The 26,031-nt window shown below is 34.6% G+C and overlaps 1 protein-coding gene across 5 annotated transcripts in view; it reads right to left on the bottom strand.

Annotated features, from left to right (window-relative positions):
- The window catches only part of EPC1 (enhancer of polycomb homolog 1), a 97,074-nt gene that overhangs the window by 5,840 nt on the left and 65,203 nt on the right, over positions 1 to 26,031 (bottom strand). For all 5 annotated transcript variants that reach the window (XM_045554224.1, XM_045554240.1, XM_045554209.1 and 2 more), the window contains exons 3-10: positions 16,157 to 16,302; positions 15,550 to 15,756; positions 15,037 to 15,185; positions 13,575 to 13,734; positions 9,430 to 9,603; positions 9,260 to 9,349; positions 9,031 to 9,179; positions 6,983 to 7,335 (exon numbers count right to left, since the gene is read on the bottom strand). In XM_045554224.1, the coding sequence (XP_045410180.1) occupies positions 6,983 to 7,335; positions 9,031 to 9,179; positions 9,260 to 9,349; positions 9,430 to 9,603; positions 13,575 to 13,734; positions 15,037 to 15,185; positions 15,550 to 15,756; positions 16,157 to 16,302 (1,428 nt within the window). The remainder of the gene's footprint in view (positions 1 to 6,982; positions 7,336 to 9,030; positions 9,180 to 9,259; positions 9,350 to 9,429; positions 9,604 to 13,574; positions 13,735 to 15,036; positions 15,186 to 15,549; positions 15,757 to 16,156; positions 16,303 to 26,031) is intronic.

Below are 26,031 nucleotides of genomic sequence, written 5' to 3'. Positions count from 1 at the left end.
TGAGTAAGAATTATTTTAAAACAAAAAAAGGGTTATCATGCATCCCTGGGTACCAGGGAGTCTATAAGTCATGCAAATTTCCTCAATCTAAAGTTTAATGTTTTCAAAATACTGTCACCTAATTTGCTGTTGTTTAACTGCAGTTTGATACTTTAGTTAGAGTATCACTTCATCAAGTTTTATAATTTTCATTTATAACTCAGGAGGAATCTTTCTCTATCCCTGAGGATACTGCCTCTACCTGGTACAACTAGAAAATGTCTAGGTACAAATTCTACCATATTTTGAATGAACCAGAAAATTATAAAATAATAAAATAATATTCAGGAAAACCTCATTAAGTTATTAGTATCTACACAGGCTCTTATACTTGAGCTGAACTAAGTTCCTGGGCTACAAGGGCAAAAAAGTAATTTCTTGTTGGAAAGATTCTACTATTGATTTTCTTATTTTATGTGTATGTTACAGATCTGTTTAGCTGGTACCTGTCCTTTGACAGGTTTCTTTTCCTACTATGTTTGTAATTCACATCATCTATAGAGAAGCCTTTTATAGATAATAGTATGATTCCTAAATATTGACATAAAAGTAACTTCCTGTTAACATGACCATTTCCATTTAACAGAAATTTGTATCAAAATTTGAAGACAATTGACAAAAGTCACTGCTGCCCTGAAATAATGTTCATAATTAACATAACATTTATTCTTATGTTTAAAGAAATCCACAAAAAGCAATTGTTTAAACCTTAACTTACTAGATACTTCTGTCAGTATGTGTTTGGGATTTACACTTTAATTTCCTAAATTGAGTGTGTTGCCTAATCCTTGATTTTTCCAGTAGGGAATGCTCAGTAAATTAAAGAAAAAAACTCCCTGTTTTTGGAAGGTCATCACATATATAGAAAAACAAGTAGCATTCACTGAATACCTATATACAAAACTCTATTTATATGAAGTGAAAGTATTCTTTTGTAGAACTTTGCTGATGTTTGTGTGTTTTAATTAAAATTTTAGCAATAATTAGAAATAAATTTGAATAAAGTTCCACATAGTTTTTGCTCTATTTAAATTAACGTCTTAATCCTGGGTCTCTGAGGGTCTTGTGAATTTCAATTATTTTTTAACAACTATTAACTTCCTCCTTGAGTTTTAGTCCTCAGCTCTATCATACCTAGCTGAGTATTCTTGGGCAAGTTAGTCAATCTTTTGAGACTCAGTATCTTCACCTAAAATGTGAAAGAGATTAAATTAGGTGATCATTAAGGTCCTTTTCAGCTATGAGATGCTAAGATTTTATATTGCTTCTGAGAAATGAAATTCCAATACAAAAGAAGGCAGTGTGAATAAATAGGAAAGGCTGGACCAAGGTGAGGTAGTAAATTTGCGCAAATAAAATCTGGACCGGATTTTACATGTTATTTACCCAGAAAAGCCCTTGCGTCTTTATCCTGAGAAGCCGCCAGGTCGCGATACCGTTGTAACTCAAAAGTCTAACCAAATGCTAAAGGGAGACAAGACAAAAATGACCACACCTCACCTCCCTAAATTTCTATGAATGGATTGAGACATCAAGGTAGAAAGCTCTTAGGTTGTATGTCTACCTCCAGATATGGTAGTCAAATTTGTAATTTACACAAAGAGGGGCAAGATGGTTACTGTTGGAAGATGACCAAACGTAGAATCAGAATCCTTTCACAGAATCAAAAAATGTGGAGATTAGGAGGGAGCCTGGTGATTTCTTCCTCCAATCTTACACTAGAGGTGAAAAAACTGAGGTCAGACTAGAAGGAATAAAAAAAACCCCCACATCAATGAGGTTTTAAATTTAAAAAGAAATAGCCAAAAACGTTTGGATTTAATATTATTTACAAGAAATAATCAAATATTTTATGCACCAACAGTATGACTCAAGTGCTTAAAAAAACTCATATGCAGAGGACTTTACAATTCTACGTAGAGGAGAAGACTAAGAATGTTTAACTGGGAACTGGGACTGGGGAAGGATGACAGGACTTCAGATATGTGAACAACATTATGGTGTTGGGGAGTGAGTAAACTTAGTATTCTTTCACGAGCAAAACAGGAACCTGCAGGTTTATATTTAAGGAGGCAGCTTTTGGTTCAACATTTGGACAAACTTTCTAACCAATATTCCCACATAACTTCTAGAAAGTTGAATTTGCCCTCACTTTAAGTAACCAATTGTCATGGGTAGGAATTTAGATGAAATAACTTAAGACTTTCTCAGTCCACGTCTTGCACAGGGAAACCGTGGAGCTGCGCACCAGCACCTGGAAGAGCCCATAGCTCAGACTGCTGCCCTGTAAGCCGCACTTCTGTAGCTCAGTCAACTGAGTGGGGCTGGGGCAGGGGACAGACACTTGGGAAGAAATAAACAACTTGAAAAATTCAGCTAAGAAAGATAAGAGTCTAGATTATCAAAATGTATACCTTGTGAAAAACAAAACCAAGACAAAAATAACTCCAAACACCTGTTTTAAAAGATATCCCTGAATTATAAATTTGAGTAGTACACAGGCAGAACATTAATGTAGGAAAAAAGGTAACTTTTTGATCTCCTAATTAGTGAGCTTGAGTTGACGAGATTCATGGGTCCTTATCAGCCATCAAGAAATCTAATTTGTAAACTAAAGTTTGTTGTAATTCATTTGGTGGCAAAGTATGATCGGGCCTGAACTCATCTGGCTTCAAGTGATTTGAATGAGATTATCCGTAGTCAAATATTTCTTAGAGTGAATATTCTCGTACTTCTCTATATACCTGTAAAACTATTTATGTATTTACTACAAGTCCTACTCTAGACTCTGCTATAGATGCTATGTGATAAATCCACTTTCTACAGTAAAAAAATTCTGAATTTTAAAACATATTTGAATAAAGATTAGATTTACAAACTATAGATTTATAAACTCTAATTAAAATATTCAGTGCTCAAATCTAGAGTTCCATTTCCACAGTAAGATTAACATTTTATGTTACTAACTAAATTGCACTAAGTTATAGATATTAAGAATTAAAACTTATGACGCTAGGCACATATCTCCTATTCACTTATTAAGATGAACCAAATCTTTAGTGCAGATTCTGAGAGCTTAGGACAATGACTTATAATGCTGATAAAATTTCACTGGGAATTCAAATCTTGAATATAAAATTGTAATTAAAAAAATCACTTTCTGTTTTCAGTCTTTCTGAATTACATAAGGACTCTTATGTGAGTATTTTGTAATTATGAAAAAGATATTAATTCTGATATTTGATATCCCATAAACTCAAACACATGCAAATGAATACTTAGTCACTGAACAAACACTAAATTTTTAAAGGTGCTTTTGTGAATTAAAAAAATATTAGAAAACTATATTTAGAAACTGTCCAAATAACATATTAACTAAAGATTATTAAAAATAAATAATTTATCCTTAAGTCCTAAAACCTAGTCCTAGAAATTCTGAATTTAAGTATATTAAGTCTTTCCAAGATCCTTAACATTGTGTTATTTATTCTGCTACACAGTGCCCAGAGGATCAAGCACTCAACACCACAAAACTAATAAGGCTACCCATTCCGTTCCAACTCTGCACAATGTCCAAGACTGGGAAATAAGTAAAAAAGATACCGAGCAGCTGAAACAGAGACTATAAAAGTTAGTGTGTTAAAGATCATGCACTTCACTAAAATAAATGGACTTCTGTTATCATCATTTATAATTTTCTATTTAAAAATGAGAGTAAGGAGGCCCTTATAATTACTTAGAAAAGGGAAAGTCAGCCCAGAGGGTATCACTATGTCACAGCATAAGTATAAATGTTAATATTTATGACAATAATTGAAGAATACAAAATGGCTAAATTATAACACATATAATTTAGCTTAAGTAGCGGGAAAGTGTTTCAACTGACTTGTAGCACACACAATGGTTAAGTTCAACTTAGAACAAGTTGGTACAAGTTGACCATCCCTAATCTGAAAATCCAAAATCTGAAAATCTCCAAAATCCTTAACGATTTGAGCATCAAAAAGATGCCATAAGTGGAAAATTCCATACCTGACCTCATGTGATGGGTCACTGTGAAAATGCAATGAACATTTTGTTTCATGCACAAAATTATTGAAAAATATTGTATAAATTACATTCAGGCTATGCATGTAAGGTATATATATGAAACATAAATGACTTTTGTGTTTAGGCATGGGTCCTATTTCCAAGATATCTCCTTATGCATGTGCAAATATTCCAAAATCTGGAAAAATCCATATCTGAAACACCTGTGGTCCCAAGAGTTTTGGATAAAGGATATTTGACCTGTAGAGTCAAAATTAAGCCTTGGAAATTCCTTTAGAGAGCACCCTGGTAGAGACTCTTTCAGTAAGCCCAGCACAGCCAGTTTTTCTCTGGCATCAGACTAAATCAGAGTTTCTTTGGTTAAGTAACAGATGAAATAGTTTGGTTTGTATTTGGGGGCCATGCTGTATTAAAAAAAAAAGTTATCTTTAAAACTACAATTATACTGAATGAGGTAAAATGCTTAAGCTAAGAATGCAGTGGCAGTGCAGGCAGGCACACTGCAGAAGATCAGATTCTCTTCTCCCATTCCAGGCCCACTCTGGAGAATACGCTCTTTCAGTAAAATTGTATTTAGAATTCTGTATAGCATTTGAACTGCTAATTTTTTTTTTCCTTCAGGGGCCTATAGTTGAATTCACTAAGTTAATTGTACATATATGACTGCACTGTAATATACTTTACAGAGCATAAAGAGAAAAGTTTTAGGTCTTTGAAATATTCACAAATATGAAAGAATAAATAGTGTTCCCTTATTAGTCTGTAAGCATCTATTCTCTAAGTAGGAAGAGCTAGCAAAATTTGAGAAACTGAAAACAAGTACTACAGAGAAAAAAAACAGATAAACCCTCTTTTTTAATAAAAAGAAAAGTATCACATATAAGGGGGAAGGAAATGATTAAGAAAACTACAAGGTTACTAGAGATTTTTTTCAGCTAAACTTTTGGTAATGCTCACCTTTTAAATGTTCTTTGGGCAAACACAAATCAAGTGAGTTTTACAAATGATATGGATATGCCTACATAAGTAGTACAGCAAAACAATTTGCATAAAAAAGACCATTATAAAATCCTTAGGAAGTTGAAGTTATATACTTCAACTTTTCTATTTTAAGGGGTAGAGCAGATGGGGATTGATGAAACATGTCTATTTTCTTTGAAAAGTCTCAAAAAATTTTATACAGCTTAGAAAGCTTAATTATCAGGGAAAACTACTGTAACTTTACACTGTTAAAATCTCTATATTAGCATTATATGTAAGTCTTCCTTCACATTGAAAATTTCATTATTGTGACTTTTAAGACAATAAAAGAAGAGAAGAACTGGCTTTTGGTGATAAAGACACTAAAATTAATGGGATTATAAATAACCTCTTAGGCCTAACAATAACGGTGATTTTCTTCCACTTGATTTCTGAAGTATGATTATTTTTCTCATGAGCTGAAAGACTTCCATTTCATAGAAATACAGCTGACCCTTGAACAACGCGACTTTGAATTGTGTGGGTCCACTCACTCACACATATGTGGCTTCTCTTCTGCCCCTGCCACCCGAGATGGTGATACCAACCCCTCCTCTTCCTTACTGACCTGCTCAATGTGAAGACCTTTATGATGATCCACTTTCACTTAATGAACAGTAAACATATTTTCTCTTCCTTAAATTTCCTTAATAATGTTTTCTTTTCTCTAGCTTACTTTATTGTAAAACTATAGTATATAATACATATAATATATAAAATATGTGTTAACTGACTGTGATATGGGTAAGGTTTACTTACAGCCAACAGTAGGTAATTAGTAGTTAACTTTTTGGGGAGTTGGTTACCCTAATATCCAGGTTGTTCAAGGGTCAACTGTACCTTTTTTTAATCACCAAGTAAATTAGTTTATGGAACACTTTTCTGGAGCTCTTTAAGAGAAAATTTTCATATTTATAAGGCAGTTTAACTGTAACCTACCAGGTCATTAGGGAAACAGAGTAAGTATCTTTATAGTCCTTTCAAAATCTAAATTTAAATTATCTTTACAAAAATCTGTAGTAACACAATTTTAACAGTGAATTTCTATAATCTATATGCTTCACGTAATGCAGACTTGTACTTTAAAACAAAAAGCTAAGATTATAGGAATATTTTAAAGACAATATTCATTTTATACATATTTCACATTGTAGCTATAATAAAGTAGATATTATCTGAAAATATATCCAAAAATATTAAAACAACCCTTTAACATAAATATTCTTCTCTGAAAAACTGGCTTCTCTCTTATAAATTATTCTGAATTATTGTGTTAGCACATAAGGTTATGCAAATCTACTTACTTGCTGGTCTACATTTAAGCTGATTAGGTAAAAGACTAGAGAAGTGTTCAAGCATAAAATAGTTAACAATTTAGGGCCCATTTTCTTTTCATATTATTTGAAAATATAATGAATCTTGTGGTTCACAGACTGCATTCAAGAAACAAGTATCACACATTAAATGGTAATAAACCACCTTTGTATGTGAGTATGTTTAAATGCAGACACATACACACAAGTGCCTATGGCAACAGGATTCAAATAAATACTTAGACCAAGGTCTTTTTTTAAAACTGTTTTGAGAGAAAAGGACTTTTTTAGCCATAAATCCTGCAGACCCCAACCCCAAGCCGCGGCCAGTTAGGAAACAGGCTGCGCATCACAGCCTGAGCTCTGCACCCACCCCCCCCCCCCCCCCGCCCACAACAGCCCACCCACTACGCCCCTTAACCCCCGGTCCATGGTAAAATTGTCTTCCATGAAACCAGTCCCTGGCGCCAAAAAGGTTGGGGACAGTAGACTACATACTCAAAAGTCAGTGGATGAAGCCAACATTTCTACAGAAATGTGCGTCCTAACAACAAACATACCGAAGTGTGCTGAGCCACTGCCACTTTTACTTTGCGTAGAGGTACTGCATGTCTGGGTCCCGGGTTGTGCTGTCCCTGTTCGATTTATACTCCTACACAATTTTCTACAGGAGAGTTCATCATTGTGACCGTCATGTAGGGATGGTGTCCGAGGCCTAAAATGCCGCCATCTACGTGATTTGATATTGACTAGTATCTGACTGAGGTCTTTAGAGAAAGTTCTGTCCGAGGTATTTGTTTCTGAGGTATTGGCAAGCTGACCGGCTGGAGAGTGCTGCGGTGAGGGAAGCGTGTCTAAGTCCAGATGGCGAAACATGCTGTCATAGTCTGAATGGGCTCTGTCTAGTAAGACCCTATTAAAAATAAAACACGAAACATATATTTAAAATAGCTATTCAAAGATTATATAAAAAAGGTTTTTCTTTCTCTTCCCCAACTCCCAAAAAGCCAACTCATACTGAATATTTAAAAGCTACAAAGTTGATTACTTCAGTATTTAGGCTAAAATCTCACTTTCTAATAAAGGTTCTTTTTTCAAATTATTTTCAACCAAAGAGTTTCACTTCCATTTCAAAGCACCAAAACAAACATTTTATAAAATATTGCTGACATGTTTCATATTTAAGCAAAAACTTCATTCTTTTGGGAGGCAAAGGGGAAGGAAGGAGAAAAGCAGAAGACGTGATATTATATACGATTAAAATTTCTTATAAACAAAATATTTGAGAGCTATTACTCTAGAGGATACATATATACATTTATATATATTTCTTTTTTTCCCCATTAAGAGACAGGGTCTCGCTCCATTGCCTAAGCTGGAGTGCAGTAGCATGATCACAGGTCACTGAAGCCTCGAATTCCTGGGCTCAAGCGATCCTCCTGCCTCAGCATCCCGAGTAGCCTGGACTACAGGCACGCTACCGTATTAACTAATACAGTAGCTAATATAATACAAAATACCTGGCTAATCCAGCTAATTTTTAAATAATTTTTCAGAGGCGGGGTCTTGCACTCCTGGCCTCAAGTGATTCTCCCGTCTCAGTCTCCCAAGTTAGGCGGATTATAGGTGTGACTCACCATGCCTGGCTATAGGATACATTTTTATGCTATTTATATAAACTTTACAAATGACTCCATCTCAACATGCTAACACTGATTAATGCTAGTAATAAAGTATAGCCAATGTGAATTTTTACTACTACCGATGTCAACATAACGACATTGTAATGACTAAATAAAATGTTATTTTAGTTCTCAGATAATCCTACACTAATATTTAAGAGATTAAAACCTGAAATTAAGAACTAAAAATGAAGAAACCTATGTATAATCTATTAATTTATTATAAATTATACCCTTGGGTTTCTTCCTGAAAGCACCTTGATACCATTTTTCTGTTTTGCCTTTTAATTTTTTTCTGTATTTATACATTAATGTCTTTCCTTTTCTTTGTGTTTGTGTTCTGCAATTCCTTTGCTCCCCCCCCAAACAACTTCTCACACAAAGGCAAGCGGAATATAAAGGAGTCCTGCCAGGTTTGAACAAAGGAAGGGCAAGTAGATCCTGACAGGCTGGGATGTCAGGATGGGTCGTGCACAGATCCCCTTCCCTGACCAGCTCAGCAATCCATTGTGTTAGGTAAGGTGACAATTCTGGGTACATTTTATCCCCTTTCCCAGTATCTCTCAGAATTCCCCAAACAACTTTTTGTAGTTTCTTTAACATAATACAACGTGTGCAATCATGAATTACAATTGTTTTCATCTGTTGCCTTTCCTCAGAATTCTCTATCTCTTGATAATTTATCTGAGGTTTTCAATCTTGGGGAGAAAAGCAGATCCTTTGGGGGGCCTATTAGAGTTATGTATTAAAAGCTATGATTGTGTAAGAACCAGGTAGCAAAGTGGCAAAACTATTTTAGTCAACAAATCAGGTAAGAACAGCAAACAGGAAGTAATGAGCTGTTTAAAAAGATTACCCGGCTTTAAATTTTAGATTCGATTACCCAAAACAGCCCTATACTAGGTAGGAATACAGAAATATCTTACCTTCCACCACGCCCAACCCGTCTTCGTGCAAATCCAATACACCTTTGGGGTACGGTGAGAGTAGTTAAGCAGTATCTGTATCGCACATCCCCTAATCCTCCATCTTCAGGACTAGTCCAAGGCCAGTTGCCAGTTTGGTCTAAGTGAGGCTTGAAAAAAAATCCAAATTATTTTATTCTGCCAATTAAAGGTAAGCAGGTTTTATTTAAAAAGAGAGTCTGACACTTACAGCATAGTACTGACACCCTGCCTTCCTACGGAAAGCAAAAGGACCATCAGGATCATTCTCTTCCTCAGCTTCTGAAGAGCCAGACAAAACCTTTAAATAAAATAAAGTAGGTCAAATATGTGACTTCTTACATTCCTCCCCTATATTTACAGAGAAATTCTTATTTCTACCTGGGAGACAGGTTCTTCGTCCGAGCTGGGAAAGTCATACTGATTCAGATCTTTAGCGTTAAAGACGGGCAGTGCAGCAGGACTCGTCTGTTGGGGAGCAGCAGCAGACGATGGTAAGACTTTGGGCTTCTTTTCATATTTCCGTTTCGGTCGGATAAGATCGGCTTTATCTTGCTGCAACAAAAAGTCAATTAATCATTCACCAGAAACCATGTTTGACAAACTTGCAGTTTTTTTAGAAATTTAAAAAACAAGTTTATTGCTATAATGAAGGCATTCATACTCACTAAAGACACAGGAGTCTTATGTTTGGCCATCTTCCATTGTAAAGTCTTAGAAAAGCTGGCCTCTGTGAAAGCATGAATATGTCCTACATTCTAAACATAATCCTATAAAACTATTTTGTTTCCATTCAAGCAAAAGGAGAGAATGCCAATTCTCTAGCTTCTGAAGTCCTATAACTGCAATTAGTATTTACCACTGGCTTATCTACTTTTTCTAAATTTCCTATGGAAATTCTAGGAGAAAATTTTTAAAAACGGATGTCTCATCCTTACTCTCAAGAAATAACAAATCAATATAAAGGCAATAATAATGAAAACAATCTTATATATACACAAAGCAAACTACAGATAACTGTTAACATAGTGGAAAATAAAGCCACAATGCTGAGGGGTTATAGAAACACAGAGCTGGCCGGGCGTGGTGGCTCACACCTGTAATCCTAGCACTCTGGGAGGCCGAGGCGGGTGGATCGCTCGAGGTCAGGAGTTCGAGACCAGCCTCAGCAAGAGCGAGATCCCATCTCTACTAAAAATAGAAAGAAATTATATGGACAACTAAAAATATATATAGAAAAAATTAGCCGGGCATAGTGTTGCATGCCTGTAGTCCCAGCTACTTGGGAGGCTGAGGCAGTAGGATCGCTTAAGCCGAGGAGTCTGAGGTTGCTGTGAGCTAGGCTGATGCCACGGCACTCACTCTAGCCTGGGCAACAAAGTGAGACTCTGTCTCAATAAAAAAAGAAACACAGAGCTGTAAGGATTTGGTAGTTGGAACAATGAAGGCTTTTTGGAGTGGTGAATTTTGAGCAGCTTTAGAGGATAAAGATATGAAGTCACTAAATCGGGGGAAACACAAGGATAAAACACCAAGGCAGGAAAGACTGAGTTGATGGAACACAGCACACATTACAATATGTATTGCAGATGATAGCAAAGGTTAGCAGTATGGATTTGATGTGCAGGCAATTAACAGGTAAGGAAGAACAGAGATAAAAATTATATTTGCTGGGAAGAAAAAGATCATGGCAAGTATCATGGTTATTTAAATATGCTACATGTTTACATTAAGTATATGTAGTTCATGGCATTACAGTTTTTTGGGAGATATTAACTACTAAATACAAAATGTCCAATTTCGAGTCAAAAGTTTAGTTTATTATATCTCATACAAGAAGCAGTACAATTAATCAAATTATGTGCCTAAACTATAAAGGTAGCTTGTTTATGCCGGTAGCAACAAGCCTGGAGAGTGAGTGGCGATGAAATCACAAAAGGCATTTTCCACAGCTTGTTGAGAATTGAGTATTTTTCCTTGCAAGAAGTGGTCCAAAGCCTGGAAGAAGTGGTAGTCAGTCGGTGCAAGGTCTAGTGAATGTGGCGGATGGCAGATAGTTTCCAGGTCCAGCCTCTGTAGTTTGAGCAGCGTTGTGTGTGCGACACATAGTTGAGTGTTGCCTTGCAAGAAGATTGGCCTGTCTCTAGTGACCAATCTCAGCTGCTTAATCGCAAGCATCCTTATCATTTCATCCAACTGGTTGCAGCAGACATCCGCTGTAATCAACTGACTGGGTTTCATGAAGCTGTAGTGGATAATACCAGCACTGGACCATCAAACACCATTAGCTTTTTTAGATGAATATTTGGTTTTAGACTGTGTTTCAGCACTTCATCTTTATCCAATCATTGTGCTAAACACTCTCGATTGTCAAAAAGAATCCATTTTTCATCACGCGTGACAATAACGTCTAGAAATGGTTCGCCTTTATGTCGTGACAGCAAAGAAAGGCAAGCTTCAAGACAATTTCTCTTCTGACACTCGTTTAATTCACGCGGTATCCACCCATCTATTCAGTTTCTTTACCTTGCCCATTTGTTTCAAATGATCCAATACTGTTGGAATAGTAACGTCAAACCTTGCTGCTAATTCACAGGTAGGTTGAGATGGATTCACTTCCACTACAGCTTTCAGCTCATCATTATCCACCTTGGTCTCAGGGTGCCCATGTGGCTCATTTTCAAGATTAAAATCACCAGAACAGAACCTCTCAAACCATTGACGTACTATGTGTTCATTAGCCACATCCTTCCAAAACACTTCGTAGACATTTAGAGCTGTCTGCACAGCATTTGTTCCACAATGGAACTCGTATTTTAAAATAACATTAATTTTTGACTTAACCATGGTTTCACAAAAGTTTCTCTAAAAAAATCTGAAAAATAATCACAAGCCAAACCGTGCATTTGAAAGAATGAGGATCTCCACAATAAAAATAAAACAAGAAGTGTCAAAGTGAAATGTCAGTGATATCAACGGTCAAGCTTAGTATTTAAGGAAATTGGACATTTCATACTTAATAACCTAATATAAGGCATCTCTCTACAATTTCTTCTGCTGTATTGACAGGACAAACTTGAATCAAAAGCTTGCTATGGCAGTGCAAAATATTATTTAAGAGTTAATACCAATGGTCAGCTAGAACAGTGCCATAGTATGTTATTACCTATTACTTTTCTTATAATTCAGAAGCTTCATCTTATTGAATAAACTCTGGGATCCAATTACTTAAACTACAATAAAAATTATCAAGGTAATAGAAGCTCCATTAATAATTCTGTCTTAATTTGGAATAATTTAAACTAAATCACTTTCAAGTGTGAGGGCTCACACTTCTGGCACATATAGAAGAAAGCATAAAATAGGCCAATTAAAAGAATTTAATCTTAAAATAAAAAATCTGAAGGATAATACTGAAATAGTTTACACAGTCAGGCAAGGGGACCACAGAGTTAAAATACTAAAAGTGGGAAAATTCTATTAAATTTTAAAAACATATTTAGGAATAATAAATTATAAATATAGAACAAAATTTAGATAAATACAAAGTTTAAATAAATATGTGCTTTTTTTAATATAGGAAACTATTTTGGAGCATACCCCTAACTTTCTAGATTATCAAAGAGAATAACTCTTTATTCTCCTACCCACCTTCCCACCACTATTTTTTTAATTAAAATGTCCATGTATTCTCACAAAGTAGTCCCTGACTGCTCAACATGACAAAAAATAAATAGAAATAAAAATTCCAGGCTAGGGCAATCATCACTCTAACTGGTATGCCAAATTGTACATTCAGGTTTGAAGGTCTGTTTCACAACAATAAAAAAATTACAGAAACATGATATTAACCAACATGGGAGATAAAACTGATGGTAGACTCACCCACTCCCCAAACTGAACCAACATGGTGAATATTAAGTTTCATGAAAAATTTCACACAAAAATTACACAATATACTTTTTTCCCAGATGATGCACACTTTCCACGAAGGTGCCACTTAATTCACTCCTTTATTTCCCTTCACTAATTGTACTTCTCCTTAACAATTTTATTCTTCACAAGTTGTGAAGTATTTGATAAAGTACTAATTTGTCAAATATTTCCATTTGTAAACCATTATCAAACTACTAAAAAGAGATACCTCAGTTCCTTCTTACACACTGATGTGTCCACAAAAGATGAGATATACTCATCCTGAGGGATTTTATGTCCTTCTCCCTAAACCTCCATATTTTGTATGAATTATTTCAATACATCATAATCTACAACTAGTAAAATATTCCTTTTATTAACAAAGGAATATTCCCTTCATAACCAAATCTTCCCTTTATAAGAAAATAACAGAAACAAAAATAAAATTTTAATTATAAATTTCTGCTTTTCTTCCTAATATGCCATAATCGGTAAAGTCTTGCAGCATACTTCATAGTAGGGTTTATATGTATTTTTCTTTTTTACCCTTACTCTAATGATATAAATCCCACCCCATTATCATATACTATTATCACGAAAACTTTAGTCACCTTATTAACTTTGAACTCCTTCACATCCATTGCTTCCTGATGTTTAAACTGACTGCTATTAGCAATAGGAATGATGGGGATGGTGTACGTAGGTTTCACTGGCTGTCTCTGTGCCATAACCTCAGACATGATCTCTCCATTGTAGTCACCCAAATTATACCTAAAATAAAAAAAAAAAAAAGTTAAAATTATATATTTTCAGTGTATATAATGTGCTGTTCTGATATACATATACATTGTGAAATGATTACCACAATCAAGCTAATTAATATATCTATCACTTCACAGAGTTACCCTCTGTGTGTGTGAGACAGAGAGAGATGAGATTACTTAAGATATACTCTTTTAGCAAATTTTAAGTATACAATGCACTGTTATTAACCATGCTATACATTAGGTCTCCAGAACGTATTTGTTTCTTAACTGTAAGTTTGTACCCTTTGATCAACTTACAAAATATATAATTTTTACTTGTCAATTATACCTACGAAGCTGAAAAAAGAAGAAAGTTTAAAAAGTTTTTGAGTACTTTTCCTTATATGAACATTAACAACTGACTCTGGTACGATTATAAACATCAATGAGACCTAAGGCAAGATTACAGTTAAACCGTGACTATTGGCTAAATGTCTATTAAAATGAAAGAATACATAATTCCTTTTATTTCTTTCTTCTATGTGGTTGGATTATCTTGGCACATACATAGAAAGACTGTGGAAAACAAAACCAAAAGTTGGAATTTTAACTTAGCAATTTTGGTGAAAGATTTGGTGGAGTTGAAATTAATACCTAAAAATGGTGCTCAGGAACTTTCTGATAATTAGAATTGCCTGTGCAATTTTCTTTTTTTTTTCAATTCTTCTTTTTATTTTTTTTCTAAGGCTAGATAATTTAGCCTGTGCAATTTTCTTATTTTTCTAAAAGGAATCACAAGAAATTTAACAATGGTTTTCTGTGGGGAAAGGGACTGAGAAACAGGGCAGGGAGGCTTGAAGTTTTCATTAAGTACCTTGCCAAACGGTTGAGTGTGAAGATTTATGGGCCTTTTCTCTTCCTTCTTTATACTTTTCTACTTAAAAACCCCGTATTTTAAATTATAAATATATTTAAAAACAATCAGTATTATCAAGTAAATAAAATAAACTTTAGAATTGACAAATGTTCTTTTCCTCACAGTCCTGCACACAACATAAACATAAGGACTAGAAAAAAAAAAAAAAAGACTTTGAAATGGAAATACTTGGTACAGTTTAACTTTAGTGAACCCAGTCACGTTTAAAAAAAATAGAGGAACACATGCAAAATTATACAAAGAATAACATCACACCACACATTTAAACAGTCTCTGTTATTAAGAGAAGATATTTCTGTATTTACAGATAATTGCATAAGAAAGAAATTAACTCAATATACAAAACATTGATGGTACTATATTTCCTAATGCTATTAAAATATACCTTACCTCTTTTCCATAATTTCCAGTGTTAAGTGTAATAGCTCCCTTTTACTCTTTTCTCGTCTTTTTATCATCTCTAGAATAGTAACAGCTCGACTTAGATCTCGACGCAGCTTAAGCATTTTTTCATAAGAGGCTTCATCATTTTTGCGATTCTGCAAATATGAAGTTGCTTAACGTCAATAAGTATTTCTAACTAGTGGCACTGTGAGCATAGTTACTGATACATAAAAATTATATATTTGAAGGGTTAAATTAGAATTTAAAGATACTGAAAAGGAGCATGGATCACCAGGAAATCAATTTTGTATATAATTTTTAAATGTATTAACATTAAAATATATCATTAACAGCTTCATAATAAATCTTAAGGTTGATTTATTTTAAACTAATACTTTTAATTATAATTGTGTAGAATGCCATATTAAAGCACAAATTAAACAGTATTAAGATATGCATGACTATAAATAATATTTCTTATATTAAAAAGATTACCAAAAAATCCTCAAATTCACTTACTTTTCGAGTCTGCATTTTTTCAGTACGTCTTCTAAAAGCCACATAAGGATCATTTGTGCTGGAACCATCTCTCTTCTCTTGTTTTACTGATGGTATAAGAGATGGCCCTCGACAGTTTTTTCTCTTTTTAATCCAGTACTCATAAACTTCTCTAATTAATTCATCATCTTCTTTTAGCAGTAGTTTGGCTTCCTGCAGACTGACTGGCTAAATGTAAAATCATTATGTCATTTTCATATAATAAATATGTAAGGTTCGAAAGTATTTACTGTTAGATTTAAATGACAATCAAAATTACAACAGTATTAACAAACAGCAAACTTACATGGAATACCTTATACATGTCAGTCATTGAGCTAGGTATTTTATATACATTATTTTATTTAATTTTTACAACAATTCTGAGGAATTTTAGGTACAGGGAAATTTAAACATATTGTCCAAAATTACACAAGTTAGTTAACAGGCAGAGATGACATTTGAATCCATGCTTTTTAATTCCAAAGCCTGCTTGCTTACCTCACCCTCCCAATATTATACTTCTTCCATATAATGCAGATATGTACATAGAATATGCACATACACACTTATATAAATGAAGTTGTACCTGCTGACCACTTCCTTTTTCTAGACGGTCAATCATCTCTTCAAACTGCAATGGGCAGATGTCCATTTTCTTTTTCAGTTTATTTACAAATACTTCATCTTCGGAATCCAAATCATAATCAGGCTGCTCAGCATCCAAACAAAAAGCTGACAGAAGGAACCATAAGCAATCATTTACTATGTGAATTCACCGACAAAAACCTCTCCCAGATGTCTGGATAAAAACAAGACCTTGTATTTTCTAAAGAAATAAAGATTTTGTTTTCAGAGCCACAAATAATCTAAGCTTATACATATGTCTTCCACATTTAAAGAAAGGAGATTATCTTTACTGTGAATATATTAATAGACATAAGTGATTAAAGACAACAAATGTGATCTCCTCTGCCCCTCCTTTTAGCAAATCAACTAGAAGACCATTATTAAGAACATAAAGAGATCACTGAATATATGGGACTGAAACATGTGAAAGTGCCATTTCTGTAGCTCAAAAGTCATCACATAGCAGTAATTTCATATAGTTTGACATAATATAAAAGGATACGGTCTTTAAATATGATTTTTTTCTAGAATATTTAAGTCCTATTTTATAGATTATTTAGGTACTTTACCCACAGCTCAGGGAGTGGTATTTAAAGCAGAAGTGTTAGAAACCGCAACTAGTAACAGTACAGGCTGAGTATCCTTTATTCAAAATGCTTGGAATCAGAAGTGTTTCAGATTTTGGAATATTTGCATACACATAACGAGACATCTTGAGATAGGACCCACATCTAAACATGAAATTAATTTGTTTCATATATACTTTATACATATAGCCTGAAGGTAATTTTATATGATATTTTAAATAATATTGTGCATGAAACAAAGTTTTGGCTGAGATCCATCCTGAGGTGAGGTGTGGAATTTTCCACCTGTGGCATCGTGTTGGTGCTCACTCAAATTTTTGAGCATTTCAGATTTTGAATTTTCAGATTAAGGTTACTTGACTTGTTAAACAGCTATTGTTCAGTGAGTACATTTCCTGCCAAGGAGGTTTGCTCCCCCATGAAAATCACTGTCATGGTGATGGAAATATGAGGTTTATTTCTTCGATCTGTTGGCAAGCACCACTGCTCTATATTCTATTATCAAATGTCATTCAATTACTTACCAAAATTAAGCTAGGTTGATATAAATATAAGGAAAATATTAAACAGCTTGACATCAAAACTTGTCTCACATCTTCTGTTTACTTAATTTCTTCTATTAACCTTAGAGTTCAAAGCCTTACAATGGTTGAGAGCCCTTTTTTCCTAGTCTCTCCAGTGTCATCAGTACTTTACGATCTAGTAATATCAAATTTCATATGTCATACAGCATGATATTTCATGACTTCAGCCCTTTATATTAGCTATTTTGTTTGCCCATCAAATAGGCAAATGTCTATTTAATCTTTTTAACATGATACCACTCTTTTAGAATCCTTTCTTGACTGTCTCCTACCCAAGAAGTGGTTCTTTAACCACTTTCGTCTTTTTTAGAAGCTGTGAATCTACTCCCCAGAAAAAGATTATGTAATAAACATACGTTTTGTATAAATTATAGGTAATTCAAATATGACCCCTAAAAGCTTGTGGCTCCAAGGTTAAAAAATCCTGCTCTAAGGTCACTCCCTTTCTTTTGTGCTATTTTCTGCACATACTTTATAATCTACTTGTTAAGCATAGCTCCCTATTAGAATGTGATTGATCTCCTTGAGGGGAGGATGTGTCTTATTTACTTTTGTACTTCTAAGTGGAGAGAGAGTAACATCATGTTTCACCTCCTATGCTACTTTTGCTAGCACTCTACTGAAAAGCATTCTAATGTTACATCTATCTGTTCAAATGGGAAAACCCCCCAAACCAGTCATCTATTAGAGAAGGTGTGACAGGTAAAAGAGAGGACTATTTGGCTGTGAAATATGTACCACCACTGCTTCGAGTATAACACAGTATCTGGTCTGGAGGAATCCAAAAAATATTTGTAGAAGTGAATGTATTATTTTACTGTTTTATTTTCCATTTTGACCTGTATCACTTGTATAACATTCCTAATTAAAGTAAGTAAATATGCAGACTCTATAAAAATCTCTACAAAAACTGACTCTATAAAAAATGTTAACACCTCTGTACCAATGTCACTTGCAATCATAGGCCTCCAGTGATTTCCCATGATCTCATTTTGTCATTACTATGTAAACAGGCATTTGGCGAACTTGAAGTTGATTATAACTCTGCTAGATTAAAAAGATATTTTTGTCCCTACCAAAATAATGCAGATCTGTGTTGTCCAATATGGTAATCACTAGTTATATATAGCAAATTAAATTTATATTAATTAAATAAAATTTCAAATTCAGTTCCTCAAGTTGTATTAGTCACATTTCAAGTGCTACCCAGCTAACATGTGGCTTGTGGCTAGTGCTGCACCCGACAGCACGGATTATAGAACATGTCCATTATCACAGTAAATTCTATTAAAAGAATGCTGACCCAGCTAATCCAGAAAGCCAAACTGATAAGGACCAAGGAAGCAATGCTGTGCCTTAAGGTTCTATTTTATGAATCTCATTTATACATTATACTCTGACATTTTTATTATATTAAAATGTATTTATTTTCTTTAGATCAAATCACAAGTCAAATCATAATCACAAAGCTTAATTATTCATAAAAACTAAATAAGCTTTCCTAGTATCACCTTACTTGTCATCAAAATACACTTAACATGCTTCTAGTATACATTATATCACCAGTGACATATCACAGCCAGCGTATCAGGGAACAGAATGAAGACAGGAAAGGAAGATTCCTATCCTATAAATCAGAGATGCAGTGTCTTTCCCACTGAAGTTAAAGGATCTGAGAATCAGCGTCTTCTTGCCTCTCTAAGAGGCTTTTCTTCTAGTCAGTGAGAATTCATCTAAAATCTTAAATATGAGAAGAACCAAATCTTGTTCAGATATAGAATACTAAAACTCTAAAGAAAAGCTAGCACGTAAAAAATCTACTTAAGGATTTCATCTGATCGAAAAAAACCACAGCCAATGACCTTAATGAGTTATTCAGCTTTAGCTGAACGTGCAGCTTCCAACTGACAGCTCACCCCAAGCTGATAAAGATGTCACATATTTATCATGGTCCTAGAAATGGGAGTACCTTCATATTTTCTGAGTCATGTTATTGAATGTGTTCCAAGTAGAAAACAGGGTCTAAAGAAAAACAGGCAAATGGGTCACCTCTTCTAATTAAGGTCTGTCAATCAAAATGAGACCTCAGTAGCCAATAATTGTTAAATAATGGGAACCACACTACAGAATCTGACTCCTTTTAAAATATTCTGACAAGCAGAAGCCCAGAGATATGTATAGTTAAGCAAAATATAGTATTATATGTGATACACAGATGTAGGAAAAAGTATTACATAAAATAAGTTTAAGTGAAAAGAACACGACAGCACATATTCATTAGATTATTTTTAATGGAAATACGGAGCAGTCCAAACCATAGTGCTTAAAAGTGTAGTAAGAGAGAAGAAATGTTTACAAATGTCTTTGTAAGAAGTGCCATTTGTGATTCAAACTGAGTGTGCAAGGGTGGATGTCTGTAACTCCAAATAGCATTTTAAAAATACAGGAAGCAAATAGTGAAAGGATGTTCGAGTCCAAGAAACAGCAGAAAATGCAGACGAGGAACAGAACATAATCCCTGATTGAAAGGAAGGCACACTATCCAAGCTTAAGAAGAAATTTCTCAGCCCAGTTTCAACACAAGCACTAACTCTGAATGATTTGTAATATCTACTTGAAAAGCTCTTGATAATAGATTCTGAGCAGCAGAAAAGACTGTTTAATGGTGATATTTACTGTGAGGTGGTAGGTATATGATATCCTTGCCTTAGATCTAAGAAGACAAAGATGTCACTGGTTAGCTAGATCATGAAATCCTTAAACCTCTTGTTTAAAAGCTAGGGCTTAGAGTCACTTCTAGAATGTAGTTACGGAGAATAAATGCGGAATATCAGATTGGAAAAACTTGAAATCTCAGATGTGTGTCTCGGATGTGACATCCTTTGTACATAAAGTTCTGTGGCTGATGCTATAGATTTTATCTGCCAGAAAGCAGTACCAGAAGAATAGCATAAATTGATGATTGTAGTGTGATCTAATCTTGATTTATGACAACTGCAAAAATGATTTTCTAACTCTAGCACTCTTTCCACACTGTTTCCTTCAACTCTTGGCATTCTACTATAAGCAAGGCATGGCTCTTTTCCCCTACCTATCATCAGTATGAATTTAAGAATCCTTACTTTTTCAATGGTTTATAATTTATTATTGTACTTACTTTGTTGCTCAAACTGTCCCAGAATTAACTAAATAGTGGAAACCTGTGTGTCTTTGTGACATGCCTCCATCTTTTTCTTGAGTGTTTAACATCTGGTATAACAAGATGCTCCAGGGTCATCTTGTACCTACCCTGCCCTGGCCCTTGAATCAGCCACATCAGCCATTTCTCCAAGGATTCCTGGATCCATTTAGCAGGCAAATGGATTAGAGAACAGGTACTAAGTATGCTTATTGTTACTGAATATTTTTGCTTCTTTGCCCTTTCAGAGGAAAGAACTAGAAATAAGTACACACACATCCCCACACACATGCACATAATAATACTCAATGATTTCCTTTGATTATTAACAGGACAGCCAAGTGCAAGGGAAAGAGGGAGAGAGAATGGTTCTTGTCTGTTCTGGGCAACACCGTTTATTTCAGAAAGGAAAAGTCCTAGCTGTATGATCTAAAAGCCTTATAGTTTACCAATCAAAAGAGAAACAACATTAAGACCCTTTGGATCAGGAGATACTAAGTAGCAGCATTCATGGTACCCCTACCATCTGGAACTAAAGAGGATTATGGTTTTAATATAGGTTTCTCCCTATATAGCTCTAAGATAAAAGGAAGAAATTTATGACTTCTTTCCTAAGTCAGCTGAACACAAGAATAGTTGAAGTTGAAATTCTCCAATGAAATGTTAAAAGATAACATGTAATAAATACATCTGGAAAATGTTGGGTAATCCCATGAGACTCTCAGAGCCTCTAAACACAGTAGTAATATGCATTATGACCCTGGGAGTGGGGAGGGGAATATAATATGCAATCATTCCCAAACATATTTGACCACGGCTTTTTCAGGGAATACTAATTATCAAAACTCTGAGGAAAAGTTCATATAACATTAGGTGCTTTACAAATTAGAAATCAGGGAAGTTGAAATGAACCAGTTCATTTTTTTTTAATTAAAAAAAAATCAAGGCAATGTACTCTTTTATAAGCAGCTTACTAGACCACTTAGCAGTCAGGATTCAATTTTACCTTTGCAGAAATTAACGTTATAATTAGTTTTTCCTCATTTACTGTAGTATATTGAAAGGTGATACTAATTTTTAAAGAATTAACATCAATTTTACACAATTTCTTCCAGAAAACAGAAGAAGAGGGAACACTTCCCAACTCATATTATGATGCCACTATTATGGATACTCAAATCAAATGAGACAGAGCACAAGAAGTGAAGGCTACTGACCAACATCTTTCATGAACTTAGATGCAAAAATCCTCAATAATATTTTAGCAAAATTTCATCCAACAATGTATGAAAAAAATATATATACTATAGTCAAGTGGGATATATTCTAGGTATGCAAGGCTGGTTCAATGTTTGACAATCAGTGAGTATAACCTACTATATTAAAAGGTTAAAGAAGAAAAATCACATGGTATCAGTTGTTGTAGAAAAAGCATTTGACCAAATTCAACAACCATTCATGATAAAAACAGTACACTAGGACTAGAGGGAACTTTCTAAATCTCACAAAAGGCAACCATGAAAACCTATGGCTAACATAATACTTAATGGTAAAAGACTAAATTCTTCCCCTCTAGAATTAGGAATAGGGCAAGGATGTTATTAGCTCTCACCTCTTCTTCTAATACAGTACTGAAGTTCTAGACACTTTAACAAGTTAAGAAAAAGAAAGTAAATGCATAAAGATTAGAAAAGAAAAAATAAAACTGCCTCTATTTGCAGATTACAACATGATTGTCTACACAGAAAATCCCTGGCTGGGTACAGTGGCTCACATCTGTAATCCCAGCACTTTGGGAGGTCAAGTCAGGAAGATTACTTGATGCCAGGAGTTCAAGATCAGCCTGAGAAATACAGGGAGACCCTGTCCCTACAAAAAAAAAAAAAAAAAAGAAAAATTAGCTGGGTGCAATGGTGTGTACCTATAGTCCTAGTTACTCAGGAGGCTGAGGCAAGAGTATGCCTTGAGCCCAGGAGTTTGATGTTGCAGTGAGCTATCATGATGCCACTGTACTGTAGCCTGGACAACAAAGTGAGACCCCAAAACAAAAACACTCCAAAAAACAAAAAAACAATTACTTCCTAGAACTAATAAGTAATTTCAGTAAGGCCACAGGATATAAGATCCACACACAATTCAACTGCATTTCTATATACTGACAATGACCAAGTGGAAAGCAATATAAAAAATGCACTACTATTTCCAACTGTTCCAAAGAAAATAAAACACTCAGGTATAAATTTAACAAAACATGTACAGGATCTGTATGAAGAAAATTATAAAGTGTCAATGAAAGAAATCCAAGATAACTTAAACACTTCGAGTGTCAAATCGCATTCATGGCCTAGAAGACTCACATAGTAAAGATGTCAATTCTCCCTAAATTGATCTACAGGTTTAAGGCCATTACTGTCAAAAAATCAGTATGTTTCTTTGAAGACACAGACAAGCTTATTCTAAAATTTATTGAGAAAGGGAAAGGCCCTAAGATACCCAAAACATTTTGAAAAAGAAAGTAGGAGGAATCATTCTCCCTGATGTTAAAGATTACTGTATTGCTGCAATACTCAAGACAGTGGCACTATCTTGGGATAAACACAGAAATCAATGGAATAGAACTGAGAATCCAGAAATGGATCCATACAAATATGCCCAATTAATTTTTGAACAAAGAAGCAAAAGCAATTCAATGAAGGAGAGAAAGCTTCTTCAATAAAGGGCACGGGAGCAACTGCATATCTAGAGGCAAAAAAAAATGAGCGCCTTGACCCAAACCTCACACTTTATACAAAAATTAACTCAAAATGGATCATAGACTTAAATGTAAAACAGTAAAACTTTTAGAATGGAACACAGGAAAAAATCTTTACAGCTTAGAACAAGGCAAAGAGTTCTCAGACTTGACACTAAAAGCATGATCTGTAAGAGGAAAACTGATAAATTGGATCTCATCCAAATTAAAAACTTTTGCTCTGTGAAAAACTATCAAAAAGATTTTTTAAAAATTACAAAACAGGAAAAATGTTTCTAATCACATATCTGACAAAGATTTTGTGTTAGAGTATTATTTATTTAGTTATTTTTTATTTCAAAATATTAAGGAGATACAAATGTTTTTGTTACATGGACAACTTTTATAATGCTTAAGTTGGGGCTTTTAGTGTGTCCATCACCTGAATACTGTTCACTGTACCCAACAGGTAGTTTTTTACCCCTTTCCTCCTCTCACCTCCCCACTTCTTGATTTCCAGTGACCTTTAAACCTCTCTGTGCCCGTGTGTGCCCATGGATTAACTCTCAATTACTAGCAAGCACATACGGTGTTTATTTTTTCATTCCTGAGATACTTCACTTAGGATAATGGTCTCCAGTTTCATCCAAGTTGCTGCAAAAGACATTATTTCATTCCTCTTTATGGCTGAGTAGTACTCCATGGCACACGAAGAAGAATGAAACAAGACCCCTATCTCTTGCCATATACAAAAATTAACTCAAGATAGATAAAAGACTTAAGTGTAAGGCATGAAACCGTAAAAATTCCAGAAGAAAATGTAGGAAAAACCCTCCTAGACATCAGCCTAGGCAAAGAATTTATGATTAAGATCCCAAAGGCAAATACAGCAACAACAAAAATAAATAAATGGGACTTAATGAAATTAAAAGTCTTCTGTATAGCAAAGGATATAATCAACAGAGCAAACAACCTACAGAATGGGAGAAAATATTCGCAAACTACACATGTGGTAAAGGGCTAATATCCAGAATCTAAAAAGAACTCAAACAAATCAGCAAGAAAAAAACAATCCCATTAAAAAGTGAGCAGCATCAATCCACAAATGGATTAGTAAACTGTGGTATATGTATACCATGGAGTATCACTCAGCTATAAGAAACAACGGTGATACGACATCTCTTTGGTTCTCCTGGAGAGAGCTGGAACCCATTATATTAAGTGAAGTATCCAAAGAATGGAAAACCAAGCATCACATGTACTCACCAGAAAACTGGTTTCCCTGATCATCACCTAAATGCACATCGGGAAAGGATACCAACTGGATATCAGACTGAGACAGGGGATGGGGGGAGCGGATGGATGCATGCCTGCATGATGAGTGCGTTGTGCATTGTCTGGGGAATGGTCATGCTTGAAGGTGCTAACTCGGGGAGGTGGGGGGGGAGGGGATGGAGGTATGACTGCATGGTGTATGCCAGGCGCACTGTCTGGAGAGTGGACGCGCCTGGGGCTCTGACTCAGGGGGACTGGCGGGACACGGACAATGTATGTAACCTGTGGTTTTGTACCCCCATGAAGAGCTGAAATAAAAAAATAAATAAATAAAATAAAACACACAGTTGATTCTAAAAAAAAAAAAAAAAAGTGGGCAGAAGACACACTTTTTTTGAAAAGAAACTTTTCAAAAGAAGATAGACAAATGGCCAACAAACATATGAAAAAATACTCAACATCACTAATCACCCAGGAAATGTAAATTAAAATCACAATGAGATATTACTTTACCCCTGTCAGAATGGCCATTGTTAAAAAGTCAAAAAACAATAGATGATGGCATGGATGCAGAGAGACAAGAATGCTTATACACTGTTGGCAGGATTGCAAATTAGTACAATCTCTATGGAAAACAGTATGGAGATTCCTCAAAGAAATCAGCAAACCCACCACTGGGTATCTACCCAAAGGAAAAGAAGTCATCTCATCAAAGAGACGTCTGCATTCGAATGTTTACTGCAGCACAATTCACAATTGCAAAGATGTGAAATCAACCTTAAGTGCCCATCAATTCACAAGCGAATTAAGAAAACGTGATATATAGAGTATATTGTTAAAAAAACCCTTAAAACTCCACATTAAAACAATCCATTTGAAAATGGACAAAATACATGCACAATATTTTCACCAAAAAGGATATATGATGGCAAATGAACACGTGAAAAGATGTTTCGTATTAGCCACTTAGGAAAACGTAAATTAAAAGTACAATGAGGTATAACTACACACCTATTAGAATGGTTAAAATGAAAAATAGTGATAACCCCAAATGCTGGAGAAGATATGGAGAAACTGGATCACATATACATAGATGGTGATAATGTAAAATGGTGCATCTACTTAGAGAAATAAATAGTGTAGCAGTTCCTGTCCAAACTAAAAATGGATGACCCAGCAACTACACTTGTATTATCCCAGAGAAATAAAAACTTATGTTCACACAAAAACTTGTACATGAATGTTCATACCAGCTCTATTTGTAATAGTCAAAACCTGGAAACTACTCAAATGTCCTCCAATAATGGGTGAATGGGTAACAACTGGTATATACAAATCATAGAATACTGCTCAGCAATACGGAGGAATGAACTATTGACATATGCAACAACAGGATGAACCTCACGGACATTATGTTGAGTGAAAAAAGCCAACCTTTAAAGGATATACACTGCATGATTCCATTTATATAACATTTGT

The sequence above is a fragment of the Lemur catta genome, chromosome 1, assembly GCF_020740605.2.
Source record: "Lemur catta isolate mLemCat1 chromosome 1, mLemCat1.pri, whole genome shotgun sequence".
In the NCBI taxonomy this organism is placed as follows: Eukaryota; Metazoa; Chordata; class Mammalia; order Primates; family Lemuridae; genus Lemur; species Lemur catta.
Note: the sequence above shows the minus strand (reverse complement) of the source record. Positions and strands in the feature narration are given on the sequence as shown.